Raw genomic sequence first — 23,564 nt, forward strand, 5'->3', positions numbered from 1 at the left:
AGCAGTATAAACAAGTCATTGTCTGTATGAAATTTTAATTTGTACTGACTTCGCCAGTGCTTTTTATGTAGCCTGTTGTAAAACTAGGCAAGTATCTAGATGAGTTGATGTACCCTCGGAAGACCTCTGCGTATCCACAGGTGTATGCATACCCCTGGTTGAGAACCACTGATTTAGACTAACCAATCATTTAATTAAGCACAAACCTTTATAAGAGGCACTTCAGTTGTATACTTGTTTCATTAAAAAAAACACCCCTCCATTACAAAGCAGGGCTCTGAAGAAATCATAAGGCATAATACTGTAGCCAAAAAAAGAAATTTTTCATTTAGAAATTTATTTTCTCTCAAATATGTAGACTGCAACAGAGGGGCTTGCCCTTTAAGGGCTACAGGCCCGTGGCAGTATAGGGTAGGGCTTAAAAAACATCCCTGGCACCTAGCTGCTCAAAGACAACATAAATTAAACTAGTAAAAAGTGCCTGTAATGTATATACACACTGCCAAGATCTGAAGAAAAGCTCAGTTTAAGCTCAAAAGCTTGTCCCTTTCACCAACAGAAGTTGGTCCAATATAAGATATTACCTTACCCACCTTTTCTCTCTAATAAAATATTTCCGTTCTTTCCCCGTCCCAAATCAATTTACCCTCCCCGATCCATCCCCATGTATCTCTTAGCGGGCTCTTCTTCACGCTTGCATGTTGCATCAACTGTCTGCTTAGCTTCCCTCCCTCTAACAAGATTTTCTTGGTAATCAGCTGCTCAGAGAAAGAGGAGATTGGCAGTGGCAACAACATTCTCTTGGCTACCTATGAGCTGTCTCCATCCAGTTGAGGCCTTTACACATTCAACTTTGTACTGAAACAGAGCGAGAGCATGAGTTGGAAGAGCTGAGAGAAAGAACTGCTGCATAGTGGACAAGGACCCTGTCTGTTCAGGAGCAGAGGGGATAGCTGTAGGAAGGAGGCAGAGTTTGAAAAATTCACCAGCCTTCTGCTATACAGAGTTGGATATACAAGTGGGGCAACACCACCTTGTTAAGAAGCCCTTCTGCCATCCCCAGATGGAGAATGCTGTCCTTCACATAATTTGAAAGCTACACCTTTCATATCAGATTTGGTTTAGGCAGTGTTTCATTAATTTGAAGTTATCTCCTCTTAGCTACTGGAAGAGAGAAAACAACTTTCTATTTCTTCTCTTTCCACCAAAGCTTCTGGGGTGCTGGAGTCGGGGGAGAGAGAAAAGAGATCTCTGCTACTTTGCCCATCTCCTATCATCATTTTTAGTAACCTAAAAAGAAAAAAACCACACACACACAAAAAAAAACCCCAAAAAACAAAAAAAACAAAAACAGTATACTGCCACAGAGCAACTTCTGTTTGGGAAAGAATGTGAAAAAAGGATACATTCAGGACTGAAGTTTGCTGATAACATAGCACAAGAGTGCTGTATATGCTTCTAGCTGTCAATTTGATAAGATTTAGTAATCCACCCATGTAGCTTTTCTTAATTAAAATAAATCTAGACAAGATCTCTTTAGAAGGAAAGAAGCTGTGATTCTGTAAATGAAAATGGAAATTGACATACTGAATATATCTGTATGCCAATCTAAGAAAAGATTTTTATCATCTTCCCAAAATTATTGGTAGCCTTTCACAACTGCATACATGCTGTGCTAAAAACAATGAAAGCTTACATTCCATTCTTTTAATTTTTTGTGAACAAAGCACATCGGTTTAACCAAAGTCTATACTTCGATATACTGTACCTTTCCTGGTGGTTCTAACAATTGTCTCAGAAAACAGTAAAGGGCTTCCATTGGAAACTTCATCTATAGGCTTCTCTGGTGGTTTGTTGGCAATACTTTCTTTCTTCATGTCCTTCTTTATTTCCTGTATGGGAGGAAAAAGGAAAGACAGCTTACAAGATGTCTCACAGGATACTCTTAAGTCTCAAGTGTCCAGTACTGGAAAAAGTCATAGATGTGAACTGTGATAAGTCCCAAAGGCTCAAAGTCTGACAGCTAGACTCACCCATGTTTTTTTATATTTCACAATAATTTGGGTTATTCTTACTCTTCTCTGCAAAAAGCAGACAGTTACACTCTTACCATTGTTATGGTAGTGACAGGTTATTGCCACTCCAGTACATGGAACAACTGGACAAATTTTTGAACTGGCCATCTATCATATTTAATGGCTTCCAAACACATGTAATTAAATGAAGTTAACTTAAAAAATCACCCAGTGGGCAACTCAAGATTGTGTCAGCTAAAATCTTTAAACTGCCTCTCCCTTCTCGCAAGAAGAAGAATATTTCAATTTAAACTGCTGTATTGTTATACGCAGTGTGTATACAGCCACAATGTAATAAATAATATTTCTTCCCCAACTCCTAGACATATTTATAAGTGAAAATGTCACAATGAAAACCAAGCAATATTCAGGCTAATAGATTATCAAAATTTTCCCCAATCAGTGTTTTAAAAGGGTTAATCTCACCAATTTAATCACATTTTTGTCTGTAAAATGTCTGCCTTCTATTTTATCAGCAACACCTAAAATTACTGTAGCTGAACAATTACCAAAAAATATTTTTCACCATTGTTCCAACATGAATACTTGTGCATTTGACAACGTAGCACAGAGTCTGCTACATGGTTACCCTTGTAAAGGCAGTTAAGTCAGTTTGTCCTGTTGTTTCTGTAGACATTTCAACACAGCAACAGGGAGACATGAAAACATTTTTTTTAAATAGGAAAATCTGACTAACACTACAAATATTGTAATGGGCACCCAGGGCAGGTATCATACCAGCTACTACAAATAACATATTTTTCAACTGACTGCCTTTTAAGGAGACTGTCTCTTTAGCAGTGGACAGGGGAAAAACAAGTGGAGTGAACTTTCATCATAGCAATACTGCTCCCTCCCTCATCACTGCGCCAAAGGTAAAGGTTTTCCCAATAGTTCACAGTTAATTCTCATTAAACAAATATTTACAGCACACATGCAGGAAGACCATTCCACAAACCGTTCATGCAGACCTTAAAATACAATCTACTTTCAGTTCTTATTTGACCCCCTCGCTGTAATATCTTTAATAATCTTCACAACATCCTTCTGAAGTCACACCGGAAGTCTGTAATGGAGTAGTCAACTGAACCTGGGTCTCCTAAATTCCAGGCTAGAGCCCCACCCTCTGACTCATCTTTAACTTTTTTGTTCTAAATTCTAACAAATATCTAAACTTACATTTTATTTCTACAATTTCAGACCCCGAAATGTCTCAGCAGTAATATTGTGAATCCTTTGATTTTTTTCTAAAGGTTTTTATTAAATGTAGCCCCCAAACAGTACTACTTAACCAGACATTGTATTATTATTCATTAATTGTATGAACCTGAGCTGTCTGCCACTTCTCCAAAATGCATGCACGTAGGATGCAATTAATGCATAGATCTCAGAAAGTGGAAGTTGTATAATGCTGCACCTTTAAGGAGTGAAAGTGTCTGTGACTGTGCATGAGCTTCCCAAGCAGTGCATAGCATCATATCCCTATGCTTACTATGCATGATCCAGAAAGTATACTCCAAAAATGATGCATGTGTTTAAAAAGGTAACAATACTTTTTAAAAACAGACTAGTCCAGTACATGGATTGTTACAAGAGTATATTTTTAAAATCTTAAAATGGCAGGAAAGAATGAACTTGTTCATTCTAAATCTAGAGTTCCCAAGCTCAATTTGCAACTCTAAGTGACAGACTGTTTGCCAGAATATCAAATGGATACTGACAATTTAAGTGGAAGGAGCTAATATGTCAAAACATTAGTCTTCTTCAAGCATGACCTCAGAGGTCCTGCCTTATTGCCAGAGGTAGTTTCCTATGCACCACTGCCAAATGGATTTTTCAAAACCTCATGTCAATATGAAACTCAATGTTCTTCAACTAACAAGAGTCAGAAATTAACTTCTACAGTCACCAGTAGCAAATAGGACACTTTTCCTTGTTGAATAAGGAGCATGGGAAAAGTAATAAGCCAGCAATTTCTGCAGAATATGATTTTCAATACAAAAAACTCCATTCACAGCTCTAAAGCAGAAAGCCTTCTGATGTGACTGAGTGAAGTGCAGCCTTCCAGAATCTGCAGAGACAACTCTAGTGCTTCTGCTCCAGTTTATAGCTTTCCCACCAAGCACCACTGTTCAATTTACAAAACACATGGAGCTGGAGGAAAGAGTGAGCCACAAGCTGGATCTTTAAAGGGAATTGGGCTCTACTTCACCAGTGAGGGATTAGCTACCTATGCCTCAAACACACACCCAGCTGATCTTAATGAGGTGGGCAAACTATCAGATCCGGGTGGGAAGGAGTCAGGAGCTTTCCATAAAAGGCTGGGGAGGCAACAAACTTATCAAATGTCTACTAGCCAGGGGCTGACAAAGATGCAACCCCATCCCACTTCCAGAGATCAAGGATGGCGGCATCCTCATGCCCATCACCTGTAGGTTGGAGTGGGGGCTGGAACTCTCACCAGCATTTCCCCTGAACTTCACGGGCATGGCTCTTCTCCCCTTCATTGTTCATATTAGCCTTTGCCTAATACTCCGCTCCATTCCACTCCACTATCTGTAGATTTTAATAGCTACCACCCCACAGCTAATTAAGATGAAGGGGGTTGTCTCTCCCCCAAACTCCTACTGATGTCAGGGGACACCAAATTCTGACTTATGCAGGGTTCTGTGCCACAAGAGGCTGGTCTTGATTAACCACTTTAGGGCAAGCCACAGATGGCTCCAAATCCTTAACTGCTTGTGTAGCTCTCCAGGAGACAACAGATTTCATAGCTGACAGAGTGTCTTCCATAAAGTTTTTTGAGTTAAACTAATGAAAAAGGGACTATACAAGAGATGAACACACACTCTACATATTTAAAAAAAAACCTGTTTTCTTGGCATCACATGAATAAAAATGGCATTTTCATGTCTCATACCAATAATATATTCACTACCTCTTGAGTCTGTGATTCTAAGGACTCCAGCAAAGATGTCCAGAAGTAGAGGAAGAAATCTCTTATTCTGAAAGTTGAATGCTGTGTATCTAAGGCAGGGGGTTCTCAAACTTCATTGCACCGCGACCCCCTTCTGACAACAAAATTACTACACAACCCCAAGAGGGGGGACCAAAGCCTGGGCCCGCCCGAGTCCCATCACCCTGGGTGGGGGACAAAGCCCAAGGGCTTCAGCCCCAGGAAGGGGGCCCACGGGCTTCAGCCCTGCATGGTGGGGCTCAGGCTTTAGCCCTGGGCCCCAGCAAGTCTAAGCCAGCCCTGGTAACCCCATTAAAACAGGGTCCAGACTCACTTTCGGGTCCCAACCCACAGTTTGAGAACAGCTGATCAAAGGAACACCTGAACCAAATGACCCCAAACTAGCACCACAAAACCCTGCCCCACGCACCGATGAGGCATAGCACTTTTCAAAACAACCTGGTGTATGTGCACTTGAAACATCAGCTCTTAAATCAGCAGCTTTGTTCTCAGGGCAAAACTTCCAAAAGAAGCCCCTTTACAATGTCAGCAGAGAGTAATGTACACACCACACATTCTCAACAAACTGTGGAGAGCAGGACTCATACTCACACTCCCTGGGTACTGCTTAGGTTCAGTGACTTCACCATATTACCTTGAGTCACTCAGTTACTCGATGTCAGGCTGCCTGCAAACACCCTGGCTTACAACAAAGCTCCAGTCAAACTGAGCATGTACAAATGACTTTCTCTGGCACATCAGTTTGGCTCAAGTCACAGCGGAGATTTATTTTTATTCTAAATAACTTTTAAAATATTGCTTCCCCGAAGAGGCAGAGGATTCTGGATAAAAACTTAAGAGGGTGATATTGGTTTGGGGCAAATCAGAGCCATAGTCTGAACTGCAGGTGTGTGCTAAAATAATTACATGAATGATAACGTTTTGATGACAATTTTAAGGGGTCTGTAGCTAACAAATTCCTTGCCGAAACGATTCCCAAATTTGAACCCTTAATCCTATCCCAGACCTCCATGAGTCAAAGCAATTTTCAAGACAACACCAGTAAGCCTGTGGATTTTAGAACACTGAGAAACTGGCTGATAAACAGCAAGTTCATCTCCACCTTCATTATAGTGGGCTACCTCTCCCATAGGGTGACCATATTTCCCAAAGGGAAAACGGGACACCATGCGTGGCTGGCCTGAAGCACCCTCATTGCGGAGCTGGCCCCAGCTGCTCACCTGAGGTGCCCCCCCAAAACTATCACTGGTCACTCAAACCTTGCTGGTCCCCCACTCGAGGCTGTTGCTGGTCGCTGGAACCCTGTCGGCCCCCCATGTACTGGAACTCTTCTTCCCCCACCTCCGCCCCACCCCCAGCCTGCACCGGGCTGGCATCTCTGCTCACCCCCTGCACAGTCCTCTGCACCACAACCACTTTTTTGACAAATGCCCTCTTTTACCAAAAAAATCAGGATGCCTGGGACAGACCTTAAAAAAAAGGGACTGTTCCGGCCAAAACGGGATGTATGGTCACCCTACCCATATAATAAAGCAAAAGTTAGTATATAAAGCTTCATGACTATCCTATTTGACAGCTGTATCAACATGTAAGAGGATTTAAGCAAAAAATAAATAAATAAACCCTTCTTGAATGCAATCTTTCATCTTTTCTTAATCTTTCAAGAATTATTAATTACAGTAGAACCTCATAGTTACGAACACCTGGGGAATGGAGGTTGTTTGTAACCCTGAAATGTTTGTAACTCTCAACAAAACGTTACGGTTGTTCTTTCAAAAGTTTACAACTGAACTTTGACTTAATACAGCTTTGAAACTTTACTATGCAAAAGAAAAATGTTGCTTATAATCATCTTAATTTAAACTAAACAAGCACAAAAACAGTTTCCTTAACGCGTCAATTTTTTTTTTTAAACTCTTGCTGCCTGATTGTGTATTTCTGGTTCCAAATAAGGTATGTGTTTGACTGGTCAGTTCGTAACTCTGGTGTTCCTAACTCTGAGGTTCTACTGTATACTGATGACATTTATCCAGTCTGCATATAATTAGCAAATTCTGCGAGTGGTGTTAAATAATAGGGTTGCTAATTTGTGCACACACAAAAAAAGCCTTTAGCAAACCTAATTTTTTTGTATTTTTTTTGTATTTCTATTTGTATTAATATATATAGCTTTGCTTTCAGAATCTGCTCACTCACTGCCCTTGAAGTCTAACTACTGTGTCTGCATATAGTCCCCTCTACCAAAATATTTCCTCTAATACAGAGGAAGTTGTTAGGATACAGATATTCAGGCCTGTCTGTAAAGGCCTATACTCTAAGAATTTAGGTGTATTCTTAGCACTTGGCTAGTTATAGAGGTACAAAAGAATCAAAATCACTGTCTGCCGGTGTTAGGGCCTTCTCTTACCCTGACAGTCTGAGGCCCTGTGCTTAGGCTAAGGCCTCTGGCTAAGCAGCAGAGACAGCCATAAGCTGGGAAGCCAACAGTCACCTCCTCATATTCCAAACTAGTCACATTGAAAGAAGGTGCTATTGGGCTGTTAGGAATACAATCCTGTCCTGATAGTGCCTATCACCTCCAGAGAAAGGGAAGTGCCTAGAAAATGTAAAAGGATACTTAGTTTGATAGCATGGCAAGAACTCACTTATCAATAGTTGGGATGTGAAATCCTCACTTCTGTATTGTTTTGTCATTATAGTTCCCACTTTGCTATTGTTTGTCTGTATAATCTCTGTCTGGTCCTGTGACTGTTCCTGTCTGCTGTATAATTAATTTTGCTGGGTGTAAACTAATTAAGGTGGTGGGATATAATTGGTTAATATATGATATAATATCATATCATATATAATGATATAATATAATCATGTTACAATATGTTAGGATTGGTTAGTTAAATTTCAGGAAAATGATTGGTTAAGGTATAGCTAAGCAGAACTCAAGTTTTACTATATAGTCTGCACTCAATCAGGAAGTGAGTGGGTGGGAGTGGGTGTGTGGGTGGGGGAAATGGGAACAGGGAATGGGGCTGGGAAAATTGGAATCATGTTTGGCTAACGGCAGGAATGGGAACAAGGACACAGGTGTAAGGCTCTGTGGTGTCAGAGCTGGGAAGGAGGATACTAAGGAAGGAAACTGGAATCATGCTTGCTGGAAGTTCACCCCAATAAACATCGAATTGTTTGCACCTTTGGACTTCGGATATTGTTGCTCTCTGTTCATGCGAGAAGGACCAGGGAAGTAAGTGGGTGAAGGAATAAGCCCCCTAACAGAAGTGCTCAAATCTGTCACCATAGTTACAGCTAATACTTGTTGGGGGAAAGTAGTAAACCACCACCAAGACCCTGAGAAAAATCTGCTCAGAGGTATTAGAAACAAAATACGAAAGTCACCCCAGCGGTATTAATTTTTTTCTAAATTGCATGTTTAAAAAGTCTAGCACTAATGGGCGAGGGGTCTCTAGTATTTTTGTGATTACTCATAATACTACTTCACTTTATTAGTTTACCATTCTACCCTCACTAGAGGGAAGTTCTGCCATTTTTATTAAATGAACATTTTAAGAACTTACTCAACTGATTCTTCCAACAATGCATTTACAATCCTCACTGTGTAAATGGACTAAAAACAATTGAGTAAATTGCTGCAAGGTTTCCACAGCAACCATTGCAACACAAAAAGCTGTTCTGTGCTAATTTGAAGATGAAAGCTTCCAGACAGTAGGTCATTTTCATTTCTCAAAGCTGTAGGAAGCTATGCAAATGTATGTGCAAATTATTGTCACAGACCAAGATAATTTATCCAAGGCTTGAAAAAGGAAAACTGATTCTTTAACTCCCTTCCTCCCAGAATGTAATCAAATTAATCTATATGCAGTCACAAAGCTTTTGAAAACAAAAAAAAACAACAAACAGTAAAAAACAGAGGCAAGTTAAGAAGTAATGAGACATTTTACAACTCAAAAACCAACTGCCTACCTGTACATTGCTTGAAACCAAATATGGTAATAGTAATAAGAATACAGAATCAGAAGCCTAGAGGGATGGCATGCAACACATTCTAATTATCAGAATAGAACAGAATAGAAACATCTTAACCCCTCTGATATGAAGAATGTAACTCTTCTCCTGTCTCTCATACTCCTAAACCAACTGTGTATATTTTAAGAGATACAACTTCTATTGTTATTTCCTCCAAATTGTTGTCTACAATTTAAAACAAAGCATGATTTAAAACGTATTTTTACATCAAACCGCACAGTATTTCTGCTGCAAGTCTCTTGTACTAGTCAACATCAACACCCCTGTCAACTGAAGATCAGCTTTGGCACCAATGAGAACGTTATCCAGTTAGAAAGATGATGGCTGCATTTAAAAGGGACATGCAGCGCTCAAGGACAAGGATATAAAGGTGAAGTAAAACAGTGAAGTAGTAAACCCCTGCAGGGATATACAGAAACCCATTGGCCTCTGCTGTCCACTCTCCACAAAATCCTTCAGGATTAACTGGACTTTGTGTCTCCTTTGTTATGTGTTGGGATTATCACTGTTTATGGTATTATCACAACACTAATTTAACCATAAATTCTTTTATTAAATCCGAAGGCCGAACGGCATTTATACAATTACTCTAAACGCCCCTAAAAAGCCTAAATAATATGCAATTTACTACATCCAGACACTAACAAAACATTTATAACCATTTCATCAAGATACTTACACATGGGTCAAACCCATGGGTGCTTAGAACCATATTGGTCAACTCCAACTCAGTCAGGCAGGTATTAGCAATAAATGAGGCTATGTTTAGTCATGGGTATTTTTAGTAAAAGTCATGGACAGTTAAAAAAAAAAATCACGGTCATGACTTGTACTATATACCCTTGACTAAGACTTGCGGGGGGGTGGGAGGGAGGGCTGCCCGGGGACCCCGCGGATGCTTGGAGAGGGAGATGATGGTGCATGGCCTGGGACCCCCGCTGGTGCTGGGGAGGGGGGGCGGGTGGCAACGGGCGGCTCAGGACCCCCACTCGTGCTGGAGGGACATGTGCAGAGCCAGCAGGCTCCCTACCTGGCTCCGCACCTCCCGTCCCCGTTCCCCTCCCCCCCGGAGGGGCAGGAGAGTTTAGGTGTGGGAAGGGGCAGGGGTTGGGGCATGGGACGAGGTGAGGCAGGCGCTGGGCAGAACTTACCTGGTGTGCTCCCCAGAAACGGCGACATTCCCCCTCACTCAGCTCCTAGGGGGAGGTGTGGCCAGACAGCTCTGTGGGCTGCCTCCGCCCGCCCAGAGCGTTGGCTTTGCAGCTCCCATCACCCGTGAACCCTGGCCAATGGGAACTGCAGGGGTGATGCCTGCAGGCAGAAGCAGCATGCAGAGTTGCCTGGCCAGGCCTTTGCCTAGGAGCTGAGAGACGGTGATGTCACCGTTTCCAGGGAGCCCCCCCAGGTAAGCGCTGCCCAGAGCCCACCTCACCCCATCCCACGCCCGCTCCCACACCCAAACTCTGCTGCTGGTGGGATTGGGGGGCAGTGGCCCGAGACTGCCCCAGCAGCAGGCAACGGCCAGTGCAAGTGGCACAGGGGCTGCCTGAGCTGCCCCTGAGCCAGGCACACTGGCCGCTGAAGAAGTCACGGAATCTATGACTTTCATGACGAACTCGCAGCCTTAGCAATAAACCCTATTTTCTCCCCTCCTTCTTGCTGATCAAACAGTTTTTCCACTGCACTGAGGTTTATATGGGTTCTAATTTTTAATATAGCACTGGTATGTGGGGTGGCGTCTTCTAATTCAGATTCACTTTGTCTTATTTAAAACCATCTGCAATCACCCCTATTGGTCAGAGGGTTTTCTTGTTTTGTTTTGTTTTTTTAAGAAACTCTGCCTTATTTCATTAGTTATTCCTGAACCAGATATCCTTCCTACTCCATTCCTTCTGGCCTTATAACTCATTATTCTCAAGTCCTATCTTTTATTTGCTAGTTACGGTCTTTCTTTACAAACTTAAGCTAACTTCAATTATCTAATTTTATATTTATTCTACATGATTAAACAGACATATAACAACCAATCACAAGGCATTGTCTGAAGGGACGGAACTAGGGGCCAGGCACCAAAAGCACAGATTGAGTGTGAGATAAAGGAGGAACTCCATTAGCTAGTCCTAATGGCAGTAGGTTCTTATATACACCAGCCACAAGAGGGGGATACAACAACTTATCAATCTCCTGGTTTCCTCTAGGACTTCTACTAATCAAAACTTGAGCAGATAACTCCAGCCGTCCTTTTTGGCTATTGACTTATTTCTAAACCACAGCCTTCTAAACATCTCACGGAGCTCTTTGATTTGTGTATGTTGCTTTCAGAGTCTAGCACATAGCCTATTTCAGTGGCTCACATGATCTCCATCTACTGGAGGCCCTAATCCTGCAAAAATTATGCACATGCTGAACCTTCCCTTCTGAGAGTAGCTCCATTGTTTTCAGTGGGAATGCTCACAACATTTAAAGTTAAGTATGCACAGGATCAGGGCCCTAGAGTGCTTCTTTTTGCAGGGAACTCCCTTTCTGCCTGAACTCACCTCGCTGCTTTTTGTCTCACTTTCTTCCTCTGGTGCAAAGAAATTACTGGACCCCATCCATCATTTGTTGACAGTGCTGTCTGCTTGATTGCACAGATGTGTGTGAAGCCCTACAACTGTTATTAGACTGATGGCCTTAGTAAAGTTGAAAGGTTTGTCATCTATACTCCATTACTCCTAATAGATATTTTATAACCTATCATGCGTTGACCTAAGATCACTGCAATATTGGGGCATAAATGAGTAGGTGAGAAGCAGTAATGAGTTTTGCGGAAATGCACAGGCCTCTGGAACAAAGCCATGTCAGACAATAATATAAACAATTTAGATTTAGTGCAAGTATAGGTGGTTTCTGTATTGTATTTTCCTGTCAAAGTGATTACATATTAATAAAATGGCAGCTGGCATGAAAGAATAAGAGGAAATAAACTCCAATAGGTGGCATATTTTACAGTGAATAAAGATAGCTGAACCATTGCTGTAGACTCCTGCATGTATTAAACATTCCCTACTCAAACCTTCCCATGGACCCAGGTGCTGAAGCACTCTGACCACGTCATATCCTGCTGAGGTTTGAACCCCAACGGCGGTTTCTACATCAAATTCAAGCATCTCACCTTCCTCTCCAAAGCCCTACATAAATCTTAGTCTGCCTACCTCTCAATTTCTTCTTCTTGCTCTCTTGCTTTTCCCACTCTCGGCTTAGCACCTCCTTTACATCTCCTTAAATCTCATCTTCAAGCAATCCCTCCTAATCAATAAGCCCTACATTTTCCCTTTTCTGAAACAGCTGTGTTGCATCTTGTATACGCTGGTCTCATCCTAAAGAACTTCAGAATAGGAACTATGTACGTAAACTGCCTTGTATATTTAGAAAGGTAAATTACTGTAGATATTTAAAATATAATAATAAACTCCATAGATCCTAAGTAATCCCTCAGCTCTATTTTATAGAAGCATGATAGACTTTTTTCCCCTCCTGTGTGTTGCTTTTCAATAGTGGTTCCTGCTCCAGGCAATAAACATAGCTCTCAACCCTTCCATTCAGAGAAAACTATTCAATGCACTTCTTCAATTTAGATTATTAGCTGCAACTAAAAACAGCCAAGAAGAGAAGAAAGGTGAAGGGAGGTGGGGGAGAAAGAAGGGGCAAAAGGCGAACAGCAGAGAGAGAGGAGGAGGAAGGAAATAAACAAACAGCTCCAACTGCCTTAGAGGAGTAGGGTGAAAAAAAATCAGACCATTTACCTATTGAGATTTAGGTTCTCTGGAGGGATATGATGTTGATGAGCCACATTACAAGAAGACAGATAGATTACGACATTCAAATACATGCTAAAGATCTTTAAAATGTGTGCCCTGTCAAGACTCAAAATGAGAAGTAAAACAACAAATGGGGAAAAAAAACAGAAACAATGTGTAATCTATGTATTTAACTAAAGAGATTAGTCCAAGTCACAAGATGCAGTTCTGGACCCAATCTTCACCCATTTCAAAGGAGTGGGGAAGTTCAGCTCTGTTATTCTATTTCAGGTCCCTTTATAGGGAAACACAGCGAAACAATGTCACAAAATTGGTCAAGATGAAAGCAGTGGTCACAAAATACCAGCTGACTAACCCTTGTCAAGTTTTTCTAGGCATCATGGCAAAGGCGAGTTTTAAGGAGGGATGTGACAGAGAATACTGAGGATACTGTGGATATGGGTGGCCAGTGAACCGGCCTTTGGGGGAGACTAGCCCACAGCCCGTCCCCTTCTCTTCTGCCCCTCCCCTGCAGAAGCCCAGACAACCCCCACTGCGGTCCCAGGCCTGGGCCGCATGGGCAACTCCAGACCCAGAGCGCCCGGCGGCACGGCAGCAGCGAACCCCAGCCCCTGAGTGCCAGTCACCTCGAGTCCTGGTGGCAGGGCCACAGAAGAGCACCGGGAACCTCAGATGGGGGGCTGGGGGCATAGCGTGGGCAGGGCTAAGCCAGGCTGTTTGGAGAGGCACAGCCACCCATGTTTGTGGATGTTTACAGGAAGAGCCTCCCTTGTGTAAGAGGCATCATGGGAAAAAGCAGAAAGGTGCTTCTTTGTCAATTTAATAAATAGGCGATGAAGGTGGACATTGTTGGCAGAGTAGAGGTGGGAATCAACTTCTCATAGTGCATTACAGATGATTGGTAGCAAAAGGATAGGCCATGAAAGGCCTTAAAAATGAAGACAAGTTTGGTCCTGATGAAAATTTACAGAAAATTTTCAGAAATACAAAATCATGAGAATGAAAATAATATCTTACAAAGGCACAAACAGTGAGATCGCAAAGGGTTTGGGAAGGCTGGAGATGAAGCAGAAACTATGAGTGATGTACTTTGCACTACAGCAGAGTCGCCTGCTAGCCCAGCAATGTTGTCTCCAGTACTCATTCCTAGTTTTTAATCCTCAACCAAGGATTTGTTCCATTTAACATACAGAGAGTAGAGTGGCACCAAGCTTTGGTGCAACAAGAACTATCTTGGGGAGGCTGATTGCAACCAGCTCTCCTGTCATCAAATAGTCTAACAGCAGTAGAGAAGCCCCTGCCTCTCCCCGCCCCCCCCCCCCCCATAACCTTCATGGCACTGGAGAGACTGTGAGGCTTTCAACTGCCACTGAGTCGAAGCACTCTCTCCCTCACCATGATCACAGCAACACAGAAAAGGCTCTATACAGTTTCAGTGACCCATTGGGTCTGACAACAGCCACACCCCCACATACACCCTGCTCTGATTGTGACAGCTGTGGAGGGGCACTGAAAGTTCTATCTACCAGCCAGTTCTCTGCCCTATCATAGCAGAAAGAAAGGAAACAGACCCCCTTGTGCTATTTCTGTATGTCTATTCAAGCTCCTGAATAGCAACAATAGTGCATTGGAGGCCCCATTTTTCTCCAAAAGAGTCAAACCACCATTACCTGCTTAGAAAGTACAAGATTGTTCTTTATATAGAGAAAAACAGAATTATGCGTTTATAAGAATAGGTGTATATAATTGTGCTTCCCTCACACACAAGATATTACTTTTCTGAGACATGAATAAAAGGAAGATCACCCGAAAGAGTCAGTTCTTCTATTTAGTCTAGTATAAATATTTATGCTGAGAACATAGCAAAGGCTCTCTCGCTGATATTCAAGATGCTTCTTGAAATAATTAATTTAAAAGGCTGCATCTTTGTTCTTCCTCCCTCTTTTCACAATCACACAATCTGAAGTAGGTAAACGGATATGGAAAAATAACATTCTTAGAAACAAGAAATTGCAGACATTATGGTAAAGTATAATGCATTAAACAAGGCATAAAGCATTGCCTATGATACATGCAGGTTCAGTGAGCAACAAGAAGCACAAATTCTCTGTGCAGAATCCTCTCAACACACCAGGCAATCCTTAATAGCAGGATTTTCTAATGAGAGCAGTGACAGAGTCATCCAGTGCCTTGAGTCCTCAGTTTAGAACCATGGGAAAGAGTTATTTATTTATTAATTGGTGAAAGGATTTTTCGTCTCCAAACGATCTTCAGTGAAGGGAAAAAATAAAGTAAAATCCCTATGCAAAACAAAAACACTTCAACGTTGAAATACTGAAGTTTTCATTTCAGCCACTGTTTTTAAAAAATGCCACAGTGACAGCCCAAACATTCATTTCCCTCTCCAGTCCAGAAAAATATACACAAATTCCCAGTCTCTACTCACATAATTCTTTTTTATATCAGAGCACAAACCCTTGCCTAAACCTTTTTATGCCACAAATTACACATATTGGTAAAAGCTTATTGTTCCTTAACAGAGCTGCCTTCAAATGCATGTCACTCTATTAACCCAATAATCCAAGCCTTTACAGCCTTTGATTATGAAGACAACGAAGGAAAATTCACTGTATCTACCAAAAACATAAAACAAACTGTGAAATCCCATTAATTGCAAGATGCAGTCAAGGTCAAAATCCAGTTCCCTGTGTTTTAAGGCATCTTCTCACAAAAGTTGCATTTTTACCTCTTAAAAAAAAAAAGGGTCATGAAAATATCTTCCTAGAAAGACAATTACAGGAATGTTTGTTTACATCACCAGCTCTATTAAAGTTGGCAAGCATTAATGCAATAAAATCCTGGATTAAATCAGGGTTAAATGAGATTAGGAGTAGACACGTCATTATTCAAATCACACTCCATGCGAGCAGGGTATGCTGCCAGACTTGTAAATCAGAGATTAGAATTTAACACTATTCCTTCTGAGATCTGACAGTCTAGGCCTAAAGGTCTTTTTATAAATATTGCTGGAAACCACTTGCCAAGTTCATAGACATTGATGTTACAGCCCTGATTTTCACAAGTGCTGAGCACCCGCAACTCCAACAGGAAGTTAATGGAAGTTGCAGGTGCTCAGCACCTCAGAAAAATGAGGTTCCACAAATAATAAAGTTCTTTTATATGTCATAATGGAAAATTTGTTTCCTCACTTCCTCTCTCTTTCAATCCAAGACATTTCATCTGCACCTCTTCCTGCACAGACCAGATGCAATTCAGGCTATTCCCTGAGGCTCTGGGGCTAGGAAACATACCTTCTGGCCTCTTTTATAAATAAATAAATAAAATCTAGTGTCCTTTTGGGTCTCAACCTACTGCTGAAGTCCTTAACACTCATATCCCATATATAATTGGCATTCAAGAGTATATCCCAGAAAACGGATCATCTTCTTTGAAAATAAAGTAGTCAGAAAAGCTTCTGAGTCACTGGCAAGGTTTCTAATTATCCACATAAGGAACTGGTGTTGGATCATGGAGCATTTCTCTTTAGAGGTAGGCCGGGGCATTCTTAGGAAGTCTTTGACTTAACCCTGAAGAGCTCTTGATCGATGAGGACAGCCAATTTGCTGAGTCCCAAGAGTAGAGAGCACTTACCCTACGAGGAGGCATCTCAGAGAAAAGTCTTGACTGACGTGGAGTAATGCAGAGTTACCAACAATAACCCTTCCAGCCTCTGAGTCCCTCTCTTCAGGCAGAGGGAAGGCACACTGGCTGGGAGCAGAGATGGCTGAACTCAGTGTCCTTCCTGAGGTCTAGTCACAGATGGAGCATCTCGTGTCCTTAAGCTTACTCCATTCTGTCTGCTCTGCCATGGTTGGGGAAAGGGGAACAGGCAGATAGAAGACCAGTGGGTTGATCTGTTCAGAAGTGTGCCCTTTATGTTTTATAGTCTCTGAAGGGAGAAGAGTGAGTAGGAAGAAAGATCTTGCTCACTCCTGCTCCAAACCTGCTGAGAATGAGGTGTAAGAGTAGAAAGGCAGTGGCCATGCCCCTGAGGCTCTGGGGCATGTCCGACCTGCCTTCAGTATTTGTAGGAAGAAAGGTGCAACCCACACATCTCAGACTGAGGAGGAAGAGAAGGAGGAGGAGGTGGTCAAGATCCAGAATTATTCAATGTTTACAAATGCGATTGGCATGTTACCTTTGAAGTAATATGTCACATGGAAATTTCTCACCTCAGTTTCTCAATCCTATACTTATTCAGAACTCCCTCTTACAACACCAGTATGAAACTTGGCACAAACATCGAGTGATATCACAGCAATGTAAATTTCTTGTTTTTAAAAGTCTTCTGCGACAAGTTGGGTCTTTCCCCTCTCCAAAAAAAAAAAAAAAAAAAAGTGTTTTGCTTTAAACTTCAAACAAGAGGACCTATTTAAGCCTTGCCTGCGCTAGAGAAACGCAGTGCGCTAACCACTACATGGTCTCCCAGCACATCCAGAACAGATCTCATGTCCACACACAAGAAGTTGCACATGCATAACCACCACCATTTGGATAAGACTTGTTTCAAAGAAAGGCTAACCTCTGTACGGTCCTCCAAGGTGACATTGTTTATTGGTGCAATGCCAGTGTGAATGGAAATCACTGGTATTAAAACCACAAGAGTGCCTTTAGGGATGGGGAAGTATAAGACCATGGAGAATCTTGTCAATTGCTTCTTTGACAATGTCAGTAACACCTTTGTAACAAGATGGTCCAGCCCCTTTAAGGAGTTTTGAGTCTGGGGGCCAGCCAACCTGTTCCATAATATGCCCCTTAAGGGAGCAGCAGACAAGCTGAGGAATGGGAGCCAGGTATTAATCAGGGAACTATCTCCTGAATAGGATAAAAACCCATCAGTTAGTGGACTCTGGGAAAGAGGCTCTGTAAAGCAGGGCTGGAACCTGGCCTGGGGGATGCCAGCTTGAACCACTACATTGCCCCACAAAGGGGGTCTGTGGAATCCCTTAACCCATGGGGGAAGCAGTGCACAGCCCCAGGAAAGCAGGCTATAGAATCTTTTAACCGTGGGAAAAGGTTTGGGTCTGATGGGCCAAAGCAGATTGGATTTTTATGAAGACTTAATAAACTGGACCCAAGCAAGGTGAAATATTACTTTGTGTGCTCTGGGCTGTGAACAAGTTATTTTGGAGAAGCAAGAGAGAACTGAGGGCAGTGTGCCTACAGGGCCATGCCGTGTCATGAGGCGGACATACTCTGGAATAGCACCTTGCCACAACCTTGCATAGACTGAACAGAGGGGAGGATTTAAGGATGGGGGTTGAGGATAGAAAATAGGCAGAAGGGATAGTGTAACAGTGCTGCTTGATCATACAGAGTCCAAGTCCTTTAACAAGGATAAAGGAACTCCTGGAGTTACGGTACTGCCCTGTTGAAATTGCTTTAACACAGTATTCATTGACTGATGCTAATGGTTCAGAGTTAGTAAGTAGAAAAATCGAGGTTCCTGGAGCCACAAAGTTGGCTGCACTGCTCAGCCTGAAGTTTCATTATGGGCTTTTCATGAAAAGTAGGTAAAGCTGTACATTTAACAAAAACCAGCTGGGCTATCCAGAATCAGAAGAAAAGCCCATCCATCTGTCTGAATGCAGGTCAATTAAAGCTTATAGTGAAAAATCTAAATGTAACCTTAAGTACGGAGCCTGGAATAATTGTGTGTGAAGTAGCTGCAGAACTGGGCCTTCATTCTGCTAAATGTCAACTTGTGAAGCTCTCAGAACAACAGGGAAAATGAATGGGTAGGTGAGGTAATATCTTTTATTGGACTAACTTCTGCATGTCGATATCAGTTTTCCTCCTGCTAGAACATTCTATCCTAAAAGTACAGTTGTCTCCTTAAAATATATATTAAAAAGTAAAAAGAATACAGAGCGTATTCACGCTACAAAAAAAGCTGGAATGATTTATATAAATACATGCATTTCTGAGGGTAGGGGGCAATCTCTCTCACAACAGAAGGAAGTATCCTCTCCTTTGTGGTATGGATCAAGTGTAGGAGAACTTGGAAGCACAGCTTCTCTAACTCATATCCACAGGTTGTCCCATTGAATTCAATAGGTCTACTAAATCAATCTTAATTAGAAGGAAGGATATATTTGGCCCTTGGAAATTAGACACAAACAGTCATCCTGAAATAACTTAAGAATAATGGAGAAAGAGAGGGTTGCTATTGACAAACACAATAATAAAGGCCACTAAATCACATCATACAAGAAAAATGCAACATATATACCTGTGACTGACTTTTTACTATGTAAACAATACATAGTACGAAACTATCTCCCCTCTCTCTCCAGCATTAGCCAGAATTGTCTGGTTAAATTATTTGAATATCCGATTACAGTTTTTCTTGATTAGATCAATTCTAATCAAACCAAAGTAGGAGTCCAAAATGGCTACCAGAATGCAAAAAGTTAAGATAAGCCACTAAATCTCTGTCTGTAACAGCCACTTTGATCTACAACTCATGCTTGTGTTGCTTTGAAGTCTGAACTTCAAGCTGCCAGCTGTTGCTACAGTACATGGAAATTTTAAGTCTCATGTTCTTGTAAAGATGGGCACTTAAGAAGACATCAGCAGTTACAAAAACTGCAGCGGTATAGATGCTGGGGTTTAAAACACCTGAATGTGCCATATCTAAAAACCTACTTAAAGAATGCTAACAGTATCTCCTGGTGTTCTGAGTTTAAAAATTTTGTTTCTTTCAACAAAAGCTGGCTAGCACTCCAACAGAGTTGCTACCATTTGTGATCCATGGTGTTCGTTTTGACTCAACCAGCTTAGCACATGTTTAAGGCAGCATGCGCCTTGTCTACCTTAGAATTTTAAACATATTGTGTGTCAGCTAACACATGCTAAATTTTAAATACTGGTCCTGACAAGGCCTGTTGTTCTCAGGACTGATAGAAGCTTGGCCTCAATATACTGGGAAATAGTGCAGACATACAACACATCCTTTTTCTCGGTAAGGGACAGACCCAGGCACAGACGAGAGAAAGCATGAATGCAGAGCACAGCTGCTCTGGTCTCTCAATGGAAGGACCTAGATGGCAGGCAGTTTGAGGAGAAGCTGAATCCATGGGATCAACAAGAAATTTGAAGAGGGATGAAAAAAGGGGCTTTGAGCAGAGCCGCAGAGTTGATGTGAGGACTGAATTGGGAACCTGCTTCCTTCAGGGATCCAAGGCCCTGAGCTTCTGAGAGAGGGAGGACAGACGCTCCTTTCACCTCTCTACCATATCAATGTGGCAGTTGGGCACAGCCGCCAGTGAGAAGCCTTGGGATCCAGGGAAGACTTCGGGCAGGGGGGAGGGGTGCAGGGGAACAAAGAGAGGACTGTTTGGCTTTAGCTTAGTGCTTCCCTGGAACTTCTGCTTTCCCAGAAGGGATGGAGTTTTTCTAATTACTACCCAACCCGCAACAAGGAGAAACTAAAGCTGCATCTGAATCCGACAGAAATCTAAGCCACTGGCTGCTACAGTCCACAACACTGTCTCTTCTGCTTGAGCTATTGTTTCTTACCGTTCTTCAAGGACAGTTATCAGCCAGACATTACCATTCACTCAACACAGCCATTCCAAATGGACTACTTCTCAGAGAGATTACAAGTAAAAGTCATTCCCACATAAAGAAAAGGAGTACTTGTGGCACCTTAGAGACTAACCAATTTATTTGAGCATGAGCTTTCGTGAGCTACAGCTCACTTCATCGGATGCATGCCGTGGAAACTGTAGCAGACTTTATATATACACAGAGAATATGAAAAAATACCTCCTCCCACCCCACAGTCCAGCTGGTAATAGCTTATCTAAAGTGATCACCAGGTGGGCCATTTCCAGCACAAATCCAGGTTTTCTCACCCTTTTTTTTCATATTCTCTGTGTATATATAAAGTCTGCTACAGTTTCCACGGCATGCATCCGATGAAGTGAGCTGTAGCTCACGAAAGCTCATGCTCAAATAAATTGGTTAGTCTCTAAGGTGCCACAAGTACTCCTTTTCTTTTTGCGAATACAGACTAACACGGCTGTTACTCTGAAACCTGTCATTCCCACATGTGTAGAATGGTGGGGTGGAGACAGAGAAATTGTCGATCTTGGGGGAACTAAGTACATGGATATAGTCAGCTGATGAGATCGGAGAGCTAAGGGAAAATTCTTTAAGAAATAGAGGTCAGATTCAATACAGACATAAACAGTGCTTATAATTTGGTCACAGGATAGGTTTAAGTGGCCAAAGTACTGTAATTTACACCAATCAGACGTTCAATAGATTTGCAAATGACTATAACATACATATATATGATATTCACTGGGGAACAAACTCAACCACATCCTGTATGAGTGCAAGACCTATTTACATTGAAGGGAGTTGTATCTGCTTATTCAATCGTTGAATTTGGCCTTGGAAATGGCGGAGATGGTGTGACACTTTTCAGGATTAACTGGGGTTTGATACCACCTTCTCACAGCAGAAAGGAGCCTTGTCTGTGCACACCGGAAGAAACCCTCCCCAGCTGCTTGCAACACAAGGACTCTGCTCTGCGCTCCACAAGCTCTGCTCAGTCCCAATTCAGGCTAGCAATTTACATACCCCATTTTGTTAACATTTGAACGTCCAGTCTATTATCCTCTGGACACCTGCGCCGCATACCATTCTGCTCCCACCATCTATCAGTCTAGTAAAATATGGCACAACCCTCTAGGGTGGAGTCAGTTATACCTGTAAAAAGGTGACTTATACCCATACTGATATTCCCACTGCCATGTGGGAATGACTGAAGCAGTAAGCATCGTTACACTGACTCCACGCAAGGGGGGCTGTGCCACTTTTATCTAGATGGTACAGTTAAAGCAGTACAACATTATCGTATAGACATAGCCTTAAACATTAGCCCATCATGGAGAGCCAATGACCTCAGAGAGAATAGGGAAAGGGATGGTTTACCATTCATTGCTGTTGGAAGACAGACCAGGGAGTGAACAGACTAATGACACTGTCAGACTCAAAAGGATGCTGCTAGAGCATATGAACCCCTCTGCCACAGCACTGATGTCTGCTAGGGACTCATCTAGATTGGGCAAATGAGTAGCTCTTTCAAATATGTTACTGGTTGGGATCAAATTTCTAGCCCTACAACTCTTCTCCATGCTTGATAACGGGCAGCTAGTTCCTTTATGGAAATGACTCTCCGCTAAGTGGTGTTTATGTTAATTAAACTCGTTACCTAACCCATTTTAAAGCACCATTCACTTTCCTAGGCTAAATAAACCTTATCTCACTGTTGTGTTCTGGCCAGACCCCTAAAATAAGGGTATGCCTACTGCAGTCAGGAGGTGTGACTGAAACACATGTAGACATATCAAAGTTAGATTGAGTAGCAATGGCAGCACAGCCATAGCAGCACACCAGCTCTAATCAAGCTGTCCCACTAAAAATCAGAGTGTAGCCGCAGCAGCAAGAGTGGCAGGAGGGACTACTAGCAAGAGATGTCAAGAGTAACAAGAAGGGTTTCTTCAGGTATGTTGGCAACAAGAAGAATCATAGAATCATAGAATATCAGGGTTGGAAGGGACCCCAGAAGGTCATCTAGTCCAACCCCCTGCTCAAAGCAGGACCAATTCCCAGTTAAATCATCCCAGCCAGGGCTTTGTCAAGCCTGACCTTAAAAACCTCTAAGGAAGGAGATTCTACCACCTCCCTAGGTAACGCATTCCAGTGTTTCACCACCCTCTTAGTGAAAAAGTTTTTCCTAATATCCAATCTAAACCTCCCCCACTGCAACTTGAGACCATTACTCCTCGTTCTGTCATCTGCTACCATTGAGAACAGTCTAGAGCCATCCTCTTTGGAACCCCCTTTCAGGTAGTTGAAAGCAGCTATCAAATCCCCCCTCATTCTTCTCTTCTGCAGGCTAAACAATCCCAGCTCCCTCAGCCTCTCCTCATAACTCATGTGTTCCAGTCCCCTAATCATTTTTGTTGCCCTTCGCTGGACTCTCTCCAATTTATCCACATCCTTCTTGAAGTGTGGGGCCCAAAACTGGACACAGTACTCCAGATGAGGCCTCACCAATGTCGAATAGAGGGGAACGATCACGTCCCTCGATCTGCTCGCTATGCCCCTACTTATACAAGAAAGCCAAGGAAAGTGTGGGCCCCTTACTGAATGAGGGAGGCAACCTAGAGACAGAGGATGTGGAAAAAGCTAATGTACTCAATGCTTTTTTTGCCTCTGTCTTCACTAACAAGGTCAGCTCCCCGACTGCTGCGCTGGGCATCACAAAATGGGGAAGAGATGGCCAGCTCTCTGTGGAGATAGAGGTGGTTAGGGACTATTTAGAAAAGCTGGACGTGCACAAGTCCATGGGGCCGGACAAGTTGCATCCGAGAGTGCTGAAGGAATTGGCGGCTGTGATTGCAGAGCCGTTGGCCATTATCTTTGAAAACTCGTGGCGAACCGGGGAAGTCCCGGATGACTGGAAAAAGGCTAATGTAGTGCCAATCTTTAAAAAAGGGAAGAAGGAGGATCCTGGGAACTACAGGCCAGTCAGCCTCACCTCAGTCCCTGGAAAAATCATGGAGCAGGTCCTCAAAGAATCAATCCTGATGCACT

The 23,564-nt window shown here is 42.4% G+C and overlaps 1 protein-coding gene across 5 annotated transcripts in view; it reads right to left on the minus strand.

Moving 5' to 3' along the window:
- The window catches only part of SH3KBP1 (SH3 domain containing kinase binding protein 1), a 339,502-nt gene that overhangs the window by 213,048 nt on the left and 102,890 nt on the right, over nucleotides 1-23,564 (minus strand). For all 5 annotated transcript variants that reach the window (XM_073356811.2, XM_078854184.1, XM_078854185.1 and 2 more), the window contains one exon: nucleotides 1,769-1,892. In XM_073356811.2, coding sequence (XP_073212912.1) covers nucleotides 1,769-1,892 — 124 coding nt within the window. The remainder of the gene's footprint in view (nucleotides 1-1,768; nucleotides 1,893-23,564) is intronic.

This window comes from Lepidochelys kempii, chromosome 1, assembly GCF_965140285.1.
Source record: "Lepidochelys kempii isolate rLepKem1 chromosome 1, rLepKem1.hap1, whole genome shotgun sequence".
Lineage (NCBI taxonomy): Eukaryota > Metazoa > Chordata > Testudines > Cheloniidae > Lepidochelys > Lepidochelys kempii.